The 13,395-nt window shown below is 40.3% G+C and overlaps 1 protein-coding gene across 1 annotated transcript in view; it reads left to right on the top strand.

Annotated features, from left to right (window-relative positions):
• XPNPEP3 (X-prolyl aminopeptidase 3) overlaps positions 1 to 13,176 on the top strand; it is a 56,729-nt gene extending 43,553 nt beyond the window's left edge. The window contains exons 7-10 of the mRNA XM_065887439.1: positions 3,109 to 3,194; positions 9,733 to 9,913; positions 10,994 to 11,114; positions 12,827 to 13,176. Of these exons, the coding sequence (XP_065743511.1) occupies positions 3,109 to 3,194; positions 9,733 to 9,913; positions 10,994 to 11,114; positions 12,827 to 12,993 (555 nt within the window). The 3' untranslated portion in view covers positions 12,994 to 13,176. The remainder of the gene's footprint in view (positions 1 to 3,108; positions 3,195 to 9,732; positions 9,914 to 10,993; positions 11,115 to 12,826) is intronic.
• The last annotated feature ends 219 nt before the right edge of the window (positions 13,177 to 13,395 follow it).

Here is a 13,395-nt window from a genome sequence, read left to right as displayed (position 1 = left end):
TTAGTTCCCGGACCAGGGATCAAACCCGGGCCCCCTGCAGTGAAAGCACCGGGTCCTAACCACTGGACCACCAGGGAATTCCCTAAACTCATTAATATTCATCCTTTCTTCTGTTCTAATTATAATTATTTAAGGATTAATATTTCACTTTCATTATATTCCATGTGTTTTTTTCATTATATTCCACTGTTTCTTTTTGCTTTTGCTGCATTAAGATTTCTTTTTCTTTGGTATTTCTCAGTTTTATTATATTTCTAAATACAAACTTATCATATATTATAAACAATAAATATAATATACTGTTTAAAATAATAATGATAAAATGAACAACCATGTATTCACCATCAAGGATAAGAAGATCATTGCTTATACCTTAGTAGTCCCTTGGGCAATCTCAAGCACATCTCCCTTCTGTCTCCTACCATCTTGACTTTTGTTCTAACCTTTTTTTTTTTTGTTTTTCTTCATAGTTTTACCACCAGTGTACCTATTCCTAAATATAGTATTCATCCTTGAAAAACTAGAGAATAAGCACAAATCTAGCTTTACAGGGAGAGAGACATATTGCCATTATTAGATGAAGTGACCTAAATAAGAAATAAGAGAAAATAGTCGAAAACTTCTAGGTCATAGTCTGGCTTCAGTTATCTGAAACTTTTCAACTTAGCGGGCAGGGTCATCAAGAAGCCGTGAGAAATGCAGAGGTCTGTTGGGGCATCTGGAAGGACTCTGTCATGGACCGGCTGGTAGGCATCTGGCAGAGATCTAGTCAGAGACAGCAGGCTGCCCTGTGGTTCTGCCTCTGAGCTCACCACGGCTACATCTAGCTGTCAGGAATAGGTCAAAGCAGAGCCCCCTTCTAACAGAGTTTGTTTAGATTTACCTGCATGTTGATCTTTCCTTCTTGCATCTTAGATGGCCTTTCTGGGATCACCTTCCTTCTACCTGAAGAACATCCTTTAGATGAAGGTGTGTAGCTGATAAACTTTTTCTACTTTGTTTAGCCAAAACATCTTTATTTCATTCTCATTCTTGAAAGATGGCTGTGCTGAGGAAAACCATCCTAGATTGACAGTTATTTTCAGTCATCAATTTTAATAGATTATACTCCTTTCTTCTGACTTTCAGTGTTGCTGATTTTAAAGTATAATAATTATCATTCCTTTATGAAATTTCTTTTTGCTTTTGCTGCATTAAGATATCTTTTTCTTTGGTATTTCTCAGTTTTATTATATATCTAAATACAAATTTATTTTTACATGTCCTCATTATGATACCTCTGCTTCCTGAATCTGTAGATTCATGTCTTCATCAGTTCTAGGAAATTCTCAGACATTATTTCTCCAGATATCATCTCTCCTACATTCTCTCTGTTCACTCCTTCAAGGTCTTCAGTTAGATGTATGTTAAACCTCTTTTCTGTTTTCAATAGTTAATGTTTCTTTCATGTTTACATTTGCCTTGTCTGTCTGTGTCATACTCTAGGGGATTTTTGTAGGTCTGTCTTCCAAGAAACTAAATTTTCTCTTCATTTGTCTAACCTACTACTTCAGCCATACACTGAGTATTTTATTTCAGCAGTTGTTTTTATTTCCATTTGGTTCCCTTCAAATCCACAGTTATTCTCAATTGTCTCTTGTTGCTTGTTATCCTTTGTGATTCCATTTTTTATGCCTTTAAAGATTTCATAATAGCAATTCTGTATCTCATAACTCCATTGTGTGGAATTCTGGAAGATCTAAATTTGGTATTTGTTGTTCCTGCTGACTCTCACTCACAGTGACCTACTGCCTCGTGTGCTTGACAGCCTTTGGTTGTGAGCTCATATTTGCTTGTTGTTATTTTTGGGAAATTATGCAATCCCAAATTTGGGCGCTGTTTCCTCTAAATGTTATTTGCATATGCTTTTGCCAGAGTGAAGTGGGTCCTAATGACCTGGGGCCCTATTATCCCCTGTGAGTGTCCTGGGTTAATGCAGGAATCTCCACTTCATCTTCCCCACTTTGCAACACCTTCTTTCCTATATACTGTAACACTTATCTTATCACTACTCAGCTCTAGTTTCAGTTCTGGGTTGATTTTTTTTTTTTTTTTTTTGCGTTACGCGGGCCTCTCACTGTTGTGGCCTCTCCCATTGCGGAGCACAGGCTCCGGACGCGCAGGCTCAGCGGCCATGGCTTACGGGCCCAGCTGCTCCGTGGCATGTGGGATATTCCCGGACCGGGGCACGAACCCGTGTGCCCTGCATCGGCAGGTGGACTCTCAACCACTGCGCCACCAGGGAAGCCCCTCTGGGTTGTTTTTATTCAAGAAAAAAAGTCTTTAAGATGTCTCTTATATGATGTAATGTCAACATTTCATAAAATATATTTTTGTCCAGGATCTAGTTGTTACCTAAAATTTATTCTATCATGTTTCCAGAAAGAAAAACCACATTCATTCTTCTTGCCATTATTATATATGTAATTATTTGACCATTATTCTACTATGTGCCAAGTTCTGTGCTTATTTAGATATGAATAAGATATGGCCTGTCTTCAAGGGCATAAATAGAAAATTTCAGTATAACATGACAAGTAGTAAAAGAGAGATGTACCCAGAGTTTTTTGGTTTTTTTGGTTTGGTTTTTGTTTGGGGTTGGTTTGTTTGTTTGTTTTCCCCCCACATGTATTTTGATGGAGAGCAGAAGGGAAAGTGATATTCTAAAGTTAAATGGTTACGGGTAATTATATTTGAATAAAGGTCCTGGATAACAACCTATATAGGATTTTTTTAATTAATAGTGATACTGGTAATATTTATGATGTTAATAAATCATAAATGCTAATGCTTACACCTAGTAATTCAAACCCCAGCACTCTGGTTCCAGAGCCAATGCACTTAACCACTCTACAGTGCCATCTTTCTTGAGCCAGTGTGAATTCATATGAAAAACTTAGACACTATTTCTTGTGAGAAGGAACCAGAGAAGATTAGTCTCCTTTAAAGTAGAGTTTTTGTTTTGTTTTGTTTTTTATAAAATGAAAGGCATGAAGAGTTTAAATTAGAAGAAGAAAGAACTGACAGTCGTTAAGTCACCTACTTTTACCTGTCTTACTTTTGTTCCAGGATGGGGAAATGGTGCTGCTGGATGGAGGTTGTGAGTCTTCTTGCTATGTGAGTGACATCACTCGTACCTGGCCTGTCAATGGCAGGTAGGGCTTCCAAAGATCCCACTGCTTCTTAGGAGTATGAGTTAGAATATGGGTCTATTTGGAATAAAGAACTAAAGAAATATACAGGTTCCCTCTAGCACACATTAACTGCCTTTACAAAGCTCCTGATTATTTTCTAAGACTGTTTTTTATTAATCATATCAAGGATCAGGCACCTAAAAACACCTAGTTAACATGTGCGCACACACATTTTTTGAAAACAAATTTAAGTTTTTATTTTCTGAGTACAAAGATAATATTTAGGTTATGGTAGAGTAGTTTGGCCAGATTAACCCTCCGATAACAATTATAGAATCTGGACAAAATATTAAAAACAAGTATTTAAAGGCACTAGAAAGCTTCCTAAAAGCCTGTAGAAATAGCAGCATAAGTCTGTCCTTGAAAGAAGAGCTATAATGGGTTAGGTCTAAGTGGTTAGAGTATTTTGCTTGAGGGAACTCCCCAATTCACACAGCTTGGGCAGCAAGAAGCCACAGCCTAGTTGGCCTGAGGTGTTAAAGGACAGAATTAGATACTAGCAAGGAACCAGAACGATGGGAAATCCTGAAAGAGAGGGTACTGCAAAAAAGGGTGAGGTCCAAAATTTGCATATAAAATATTCCAAAATCCTTGGCTGATCACTACATTATATTCTAGGGTGAGATCCCAGGAGGCTCAGCAAAATACTGGCAGCCAGAATTTGAATGGACTGAGCAGAGACTTTAGTTACTTCCCACTAAGAGCAGAGCTTGCAGTTTGAATCCAGCCAAGTTAACAAAATCACTCTTCAGAAGAACATAACAGAATTTTAGAATCTCTACATTGTATCATTCATAACTTCTACTGTTCATTTTAAAAAATCACTAGACATAAGAATCAGGAAAATGTGACCCATAGTCAATAAAATTATAGTCAATAAAAACAGATCCTAAATAACCCTAATGTTACAATTAGCAGATGAGGACTTTAAGGCAGCTAACAATAGCTGTGCTCAAGGAGTTAAAGGAAGATATAAGTGTAATGTGTGAACAGACAGAGAATCTCAGTAAGAAACCAAAAACTATAAAAAGAATCAGGGATTCTGGAGAGATGGCAGCAAATAATAGTTTTTCAGTCTTTCCAAATTTTCAAATAAGAATAGAACAACTAGGTAGTGACTGGTATCCCAAACACCAGGTAATGGGGTATCCTTAAAATCTCAAAATACAAATAGTTATGAACATACTATGTACAACCACAAGACCTGGGTGGTATCAGTATCTGTGTGGAAGGAGAAGGAAGCAGCAATGGTGGGGGAGGCTAACTGACAGACCTGAAAACAGGAGAACCCCAAAATAACCAACAGCTATTCACAGTCAGGATAATGAGCCAATTTCAGAACAGAAGCTGAAAACGGGAAGGATTTGCCAATCCAGTGGCCCAAGAAAGTCTGAAGGTGCTGGGCTCCCTTCTAAGACAGGGACTCACACTTAAGGTAAACTGCTAGAGGTAGAACAGAAATTGAGCAGGTTAGGAACTAAAGAGAGGAAAGAATGAGATGATCCAAATCAAAGAGGGGAGAAAGGGAGTCCCCTGGCAGTCCAGTAGTTAGGACTTGGCATTTTCACTGCCTTGGCCGGGGTTCAGTCCCTGGTCGGGGGGAAAAGATCCCAAGGGCCATGCAGTGCAGCAAATAAATAAATAAAACCTAAGTGAGGGAGAAGAACTAAGGAAAGATCTGAAACAAGCTGCCTTGTTTTTTACCACTACACCAAAACAACAGAAGATTACACTCTGAAGTTAAATCTTTTATAAATCCTGCCTTATTCTAAAAGTACAGGAAATTAATTTCATATAAAATAAGCAATTAAAAAAGCATCTAGGGGACTTCCCTGGAGGTCCAGTGGTTAAGACTCCATGCTTCCACTGTAGGGGGCGCAGGTTTGATCCCTTGTCAGGGAACTAAGACCCTGCATGCTGCCCAACACGGCCAAAAAAAAAAAAAGCTTCTAGGTTAAATCTCATAAAAAGTTATTAAAAGCAAAAGGAGAATAAGGAGCAGAATAACATCCCTACAGAAATGAAAGCATGCCAGAAAGACATGACTACAAAATAGATCAAAACAATGCCCTTTTGTTTTAAAACAAGCTAAAAATTTTTAAAGCAAATCATTCAAAACATGAAAAAACAACATATCAGAATTAGAAAATCTAGGTAATGAAGTGACAAACTCAGAAAAGAATTAGAAATAAATTTAAAAGCATTTCAGGGGCTTCCCTGGTGGCACAGTGGTTAAGAATCCGCCTGCCAATGCAGGGGACATGGGTTCGAGCCCTGGTCTGGGAAGATCCCACATGCCACGGAGCAACGAAGCCCGTGTGCCACAACTACCGAGCCTGCGCTCTAGGGCCCATGCTCTGCAACAAGAGGAGCCACCACAGTGAGAAGCCCGTGCACCACAAAGAAGAGTAGCCCCTGCTCCCCGCAACTAGAGAAAGCCCATGTGCAGCAACGAAGACCCAACACAGCCAAAAATAAATAAATAAATAAATAGATTTATTTTTAAAAAAAGAAGTCAAACCAATTAAAAAAAAAAAAAGAATCTGCCTGCCAATGCCGGGGACACAGGTTCGAGCCCTGGTCCGGGAAGATCCCACATGCCGCAGAGCAACCAAGCCCATGCACCACAGCTACTGAGCCTGTTCTCTAAAGCCCACGAGCCACACTACTGAGCCTGAGCGCCACAACTACTGCAGCCCACACACCTAGAGACCGTGCTCTGCAACAAGAGAAGCCACCGCAAATGAGAAGCCCACGCCCTGCAACGAAGAGTAGCCCCTGCTTGTTGCAACTAGAGAAAGCCCATGTGCAGCAACAAAGACCCAACACAGCCAAAAATTTTTTTTAAATTTTAAAAATAGGCAAAGAGTTAGAACATACACATGAAGGAAGCCCTGAAGAAGAAAACCAAAGCAAGGGAACAGAACAAATACTAAAAACTATAATTTAAAATTTTCCTGAAAAAAAAATGTTGAAACTACCTTAGAAAGAGCACACTGCATACCTGAGAATATCAGCCCAGGAAAAAACAACACCAAGACATAGTCTAGTAAAATTCTGAACCTGCAAGGAAAAGAAAAATTCTTTTGGGGACTTAGAAAAAAGGAGGAAAGGAAGGAAAGGAAACTAGATTGTTATCAGCCAAGCTTTATGAAAGAAGAAAATAGTGTAATGTATTGAAGATGCTCAGAGAACAAAAGTGTGAGCCAAAGATTTTATCTGCAGCAAAAAAAACTTTCAGCTATAAAGGGTACAGATCGTTAGGTGGGAACTTAAAGAACATTACTCCCATGAATCTGCTGGAGCTGTGTGATCAGGAAAGAGGATATCACAATAAATCCTACAGATATCAAAAGGATAATGAGATAATATGTGAACAAATATGTGTATTCATCATTGTTAGTCATTGAGGAAAATGCATGTTAAACCTCTACACATCCACTAGAATGGTTGAAATTAAAGAGACCAACCATACCAAGTGTTGGCAGTGGTGCAGTGCAACGGGAACAAAAAGACTTGTACAAGAATATTCATAACAGTTTTATTCACAGTAGCCAAAAACTGGAAATGACCTAAATGTCCATCAGCAAGAGAATGAATACACAAATTGTGGACTATTCATACAATGGAATACCACTCAGCAATAAACAGGGAACAAACTACTGATCAAAATAACACCATGGACATTATTCTTAATGAAGGAAGTTCAACACAAAAGAGTACATATTGTCTGATTCCATTTATATGACATGCTAGAATAGGCAAAACTAAGGTGAAAATAATCAGAACAGTGTTTCCCTCTCGAGGTAGGGGTGTTGATTAGAAATAGACATGAGGAACTTCCACAGGGGGGATGGCAATGTTGTGTGTCATAGGGATATGGATCTGGATCTCATTTCTCCAGAGAAACAGCCAGTGGGATATATTATGTATGTATGCATATTTAGGTAGGTAGGTTGGTTGATGATCGATTGATTTTAAAGAACTGGCTCACGTGATCATGGGGATTGGCATTTCTGAATTTCAGAGGGCAGAACTGCAGGCTGGAAACTCAAGCAAAAGCTGATGTTGCAGTCTTGAGGCAGAATTCTTTCTCCAACATAGCAAAGTAGTTCTGGTATTTGAATTTATGTAGTGCAGGCTACCTTTTGATCCATGTTTCAGCCAACCAACCAAATAAACCGTTAGAGCCTTTCTGAGCCCTCAAGCTTCAGCATTGAATCCAGAATCTCTCCTTAGTGGACCCCTATCAATAAATTCAGCCTGATCCAACTTTATGTTCCCTCCATCATTAGCCCACACATGAACATCCATTTCTATACATATTCCCAGATTTTTGTCTATATAAATAGGAAAAATCATGCAGTTCTTTTTGGATTATAGTGCATCTCGTCATGGGTCACACTTTGTACCTAACTTTTTGGGACCTGCTGAGAGTAACATCTAGTTGTGGGTCTAGAAGCAACTACCAAGGCAGCTGCCTCTGGGGAGATACCTGTAGGTTCTCAGTCAAAACAAGGTTGGGGGCTTCCCTGATGGCGCAGTGGTTGGGAGTCTGCCTGCCGATGCAGGGGACGCGGGTTCGTGCCCCCGTCCGGGAAGATCCCACATGCCGCGGAGAGGCTGGGCCTGTGAGCCGTGGTCGCTGGGCCTGCGCGTCCGGAGCCTGTGCTCCGCAACGGGAGAGGCCACAACAGTGAGAGGCCCGTGTACTGCAAAAAAAAAAACAAGGTTGGCCTCCTCAGACTGGGGTAGAAGGGCTGCTTCTCCTAGCAAAGATGACTCAGCAGAATTTAGGGGGTTCAGTGTCCCCAGCTTCATCACCACCAGCACATCCATTTGTCAGAATTGTAGAGCTCAGATTTGTACATTTCAGTGTATATAAAATTTACATTAGAAAAAGAATTGTTAAAAAGTGTTCAGTAATACTGAGATGGGGTGGAGCATGTTTATACTCATCAATGACAAACATAACAGTGTTAATAATGGCTGAACCTGGGAGATGGGTGTGTAGGTTTTCATTATAGCATTACCTTGCTGACTTTAACCATTCTTATTAGGGGACATTTATAATTATTTTTAAAATCACAGTGAACATTTTTGTATATTCAGCTTTTTTTGAATTTCAAATATTTTGTCAGGATGGCTTCTTAGAGCAGAATTACAAACTTAAATTTTATGAGCACCTTTAAGGCCTTTGATTTAACTGGCTGTACTAATTTGCAATTCCATCAACAATGTATAGGGACTTCCCTGGTAGCACAGTGGTTAAGAATCTGCCTGCCAATGCAGAGGACATGGGTTCGAGCCCTGGTCTGGGAAGATCCCACATGCCGCAGAGCAACTAAGCCCGTGCGCCACGACTACTGAGCCCAAGCGCCTAGATCCTGTGCTCCGCAGTAAGAGAAGCCACTGCAGTGAGAAGCCCACACACCACAGCGAAGAGTAGCCACCATTTGCTGCAACTTAGAGAAAGCCCGCATGCAGCAACGAAGACCCAATGCAGCCAAAAATAAGTTAATTTTTTAAAAAATGTATTAAAAATACATATCATATACCACCCGAGCTTGGTATTTTTCCCTCATTTTTCCCTATTACTGACGAAGAAATTATTATACTAAGGACACCTGGAAACTAGTAAGTTATTTGTAGCCAAAGTATTTTTTTTAAACAAATACATTTTATTTACTTATTTTATAAATTAATTTATTTTACTTTATTTTTGGCTGCGTTGGGTCTTCAGGTTGCTGTGTGCGGGCTTTCTCTAGTTGCGGCAAGCGGGAGCTAGTTTTCGTTGCAGTGCTTGGGCTTCTCATTTGCGGTGGCTTCTCTTGTTGCGGAGCACGGGCTCTAGGTGCATGGGCTTCAGTAGCTGCGGCAGGCGGACTCAGTAGTTGTGGCTTGCGGGCTCTAGAACGCAGGCTCAGTAGTTGTGGCATGTGGGTTTAATTGCTCCGCGGCATGTGGGGTCTTCGCGGACCAGGCTCAAACCCATGTCCCCTGCATTGGCAGGCAGATTCTTAACGACTGTGCCACCAGGGAAGTCCCATAGCCAAAGTATTGATTAGTTTATCCCATGACATCTGCTTTGCCTATAAGTGCATCCTTAGGCTCTGTTTTTTTTTTTTTTTTTTGGTTGGTTTTTTGTTTGTGTTTTTTTAATGGTAAAAAAAAAAATGGAGAGGATCAAGAGTAAGCCTGATCTGGCCCACTGACTGCATTCATGGCTGGGTGCATCTTTTAACCTCACCCCGTGTCTGTCAGCTGACAGTTTGAAGGAGAGATTGTTGTTGCTGCCCCAGCTTTAAGGGTTATTGCTCTTCCTGTTGAGCATCTAGGCATGATTGAGGTCCTGTCATTAATGCTATACTGGTACTGACTAAATATCAACAATGCCCCATCATCATTGCCTTGGAGTTTTTCTAATCAAACTTAGAAGCAAACTTCCTACAATATTAGAGAGTTCCAAATTCGAGTTCTCGGGTTTTCCTGTCCCCAGGTTCACGGCACCTCAGGCAGAACTCTATGAAGCTGTTCTAGAAGTCCAGAAAGATTGTCTGACTCTCTGCTCCCCTGGAACAAGCTTGGATAACATCTACAGCATGATGCTAACACTGATAGGACAGAAGCTTAAAGAGTTGGGGATCGTGAAGAACATTAAGGAAAATAATGCCTTCAAGGTACTTCACTTCCTTTGACCCCATTTCTTAAGAACACCTGACATGCTGCTTAGTTTTTATCCTACGTAAAACTAATTAAATTTAGAAATGGTGTTGGTGATTCTTCACCAGTAAGAGGGACTTTTTTTGAACATGGATTAAAGCAAAAGGTGCAATACTTATTTCTACCAGAAGATGGCAGCACATCCGGTTCATTGCATACTGTGTAACTAGCTCAGAATTCAGAAAACAAAATGAAGTCTGGTACAGACAGGGTGGAAGAGGACATAAAACGGAGGAGAGGTTAACTCTTAATTCTTTTGTAGTGATTTTGAAAAGGTAGAGGTCGAAGGGGAGGGTGTTTCTTGGCTTCAGTAACATTGTTGAGACTTTTAACAATATCCTCAGTTGCCATGTTTAGTGAATTTCATCTGCATCCAAAATGTGATGATGTTCAGTAAAAATTTAAAGCCTCAGCTTTAAATTAAATGGTATGCGACCATGCCAGGTGGTCAAACGAGACAGACCAGTAAGGCATCTCCTAGCTCCAAGTTTAGGCTGCCAGGGTTTCTTTTATCAATAGGAAAAACGCTATAAATTCCTCCTATTCATGCCAACAAATCTTTAATCAACGGATAGAAATATCCAAGCTAGTAAATGCCTAATAATTACTGTGTTACATGGTGTTTCATACCTACTCCACAAGTTGCTGTGAGATACTTAGAGTCTCCAGAGTAGCCTTCCTAAGAGGGACATGCAAACATTGAAAAGAGAACTATTCTATCACGATTATCTTCCCTCCCCCAAGAAAAGAGATTTTCATTTGCTGTAGTCATTACTGGGCTTACCCCAGTTAGCATGTGTGTAGTATATTAAATTGTAAGAATAGAAATGTGGATTAGTTAGAACGCTGTTGGCAGAATTGCATACAAGAGGTGGCAGTTTTCAAGTCTCTTAAGCATTAGCCCGAGGATAGGTGAAACAAGTGGCAGAACTGGGGGCAGGGGGCAGTATTAACACATATCTCATGGCGTTATATATGCCCAACTTTCCCCTTAAGGGGTCATTGCTCTAATAACACTGAGGTAATATCTTTTCCAGGCTGCTCGAAAATACTGCCCGCATCATGTTGGCCATTACCTCGGGATGGATGTCCACGACACTCCAGACATGCCCCGCTCCCTCCCTCTGCAGCCTGGTATGGTAATCACAGTGGAGCCAGGTAAGGGGAGGTGCTAGCAACCTCTGATCCCTTGGGACATGTAATTCTAGTGTTAGATAGAAAGGTAAACACTTTATTTTTACCTGAACGAATGTAATTAAATTAGAATCTCTCCAGTAGAAGGGAACTTTCTTTTAGATTTTTTCTTGAGCTTTTTTATTTCACATCACACAATTTGTTTAATTTGACTTCTCCAATAAACAACAGATGGGGAATACTTTCGATCAGTAGATATTAAGAAAGAAATCTTTTTTTAACCCTGCCTTTGCCAGGGCCAGTTTGTACTAGTCCTTCCCATCATCTTGGTGGGCTGCTGACACTTGTGAAGCCCCTGGAACTTTTCTGCAGAGACACTTAGACTCCCATGTTCTCAGTTGCAGCTCCTGTGCATTGAACTGCCTGCATTATTCCACTTTTTAGTATCCAGATCCTTTCTTCTAAGCTTCAGAGAGAGCTGGCAGTCTAATGGTTCTCCAGCTTGAATGATGCTGGATGTTGGGCAGGATTCAGTAGAAAAGTGGTGGCCACGGTGGAGTGTAAGATTGATATCACCAGTCAGGTTTTTGTTTTCCTCTTTTTTTTTTTTTTTTTTTTTTGCGGTACGCGGGCCTCTCACTGCTGTGGCCTCTCCCATTGAGGAGCACGGGCTCCGGCCGCGCAGGCTCAGCGGCCATGGCTCACGGGCCTAGCCGCTCCGCGGCATGTGGGATCTTCCCGGACCGGGGCACGAACCCCTGTCCCATGCATCGGCAGGCGGACTCTCAACCACTGCGCCACCAGGGAAGCCCCACCAGTCAGTTTTAAACATCGATGCTGCTTCTGTCATGAAAGCAGATCTCAATCTTAGATTTCAAGCGTTTTCACCTCTAAATTATGTAAGTTATAGTTGGGACACATCTTTTATGCCACCCTTTAAGTCCGGGCATATGTTGCTGTCTGTGACCTTACGTACTGTTAAGTCCAATCTAGTTGACGCTTCCTTAGACTTCGACTACATTTTCCTTTGCTGGTCTTTTTCTTCTTATCACAGAACAGCATCTGTGAGTACAGAGAAGGAAGTTTACAGTTTCTTTAATATGAAAAGACCTGGTGTCTGTCTGACTTCATGATTTGAAAGGGAACCTTGGTTTCTTAGAATTTTTCAAACGTTCATTAAGGTCTTCCTTTTTCTCTCTTTACGTCATGTACACGTCAGTTACATTTATGACTTATTTGAGTATTTGTGCAGCTTCTGGTTGTTGAGGCTAATAATATCTAAGTAAGTGTTTTTTAAATACATTTTAAAATGCCTTAAGTCTTTATTTTAGCAAAGTACCCTTTTTCCACGGAACTGTTAGGCAGAGAAAGAATGCATTTATATAATCTACTGGGTCCCAGCATATATTGACATACTCATAAATTAAGTAACTTTAGTGGCCCATTTGAACCATTAGAATGTGACAGAATCATGATCAACATTATTGTAGTTGTATAGATCTTGTAGTCTAGTATACAAAATAACTATAATAATAGTTCTAGTAATGATAGGCAACACTTACTGACCATTTATGTACCAGACATTTTTATATATATTATCTCATTTAATCTCCACATTTCTATTAGGTAGGTACTGTTAGGATCCCAACTTTATAGAGGTTAACTTACTTGCCCCAAATCATCCAGTTACTGCCATTTATGAATAGAATGTTCTGATTCTTTTTTCTACTTCTCAGGTATTTATATTCCGGAGGATGACAAAGACGCCCCTGTGAGGTTCCGTGGTCTTGGTGTACGAATTGAGGATGATGTAGTGGTAACAGAGGACTCACCTCTCATCCTTTCTGCAGATTGTCCCAAAGAGATGAATGACATCGAACAGATATGCAATAAGGCCTCTTGACCCTCAGTGTAGCCCACATGCATCTTAGGTTCAGAAAGGGTGGACGTTGGCCTCTGTGCACGTGTGCTTTCTGGGGGTCTCTGTGTGGACATTTATACACGTGTTCCACTGGGGAGTGCAGCAGCTATATGAGTGTATGTAGTTGTGTATGTGGTCTTTTCTTGTTTTATGTAGCTAGAAATCTGGGAAATTGAGTTTTTGGATTGTATGTTACTGCAACTTTAGTAACATTAATTCTGTAGAATTAATGACTCAGACAAGTTTAGTTTTCAGATGTAAAGAAAGATCTTGGTTACATATGTCCACGCATCCCAGTTAGCACATGGAGAAAATTCTCTGCTTCTCTCCAGGTCCTTCCCCTCTGCACTTTTCCTGAGATCTATCTAATATCATAAGATTTTT

This window comes from Phocoena phocoena, chromosome 11 (assembly GCF_963924675.1).
Source record: "Phocoena phocoena chromosome 11, mPhoPho1.1, whole genome shotgun sequence".
NCBI classification, from domain to species: Eukaryota; Metazoa; Chordata; class Mammalia; order Artiodactyla; family Phocoenidae; genus Phocoena; species Phocoena phocoena.
The sequence above is the reverse complement of the archived record's forward strand: the minus strand, read 5'-3'. Positions and strand labels throughout refer to the sequence as shown.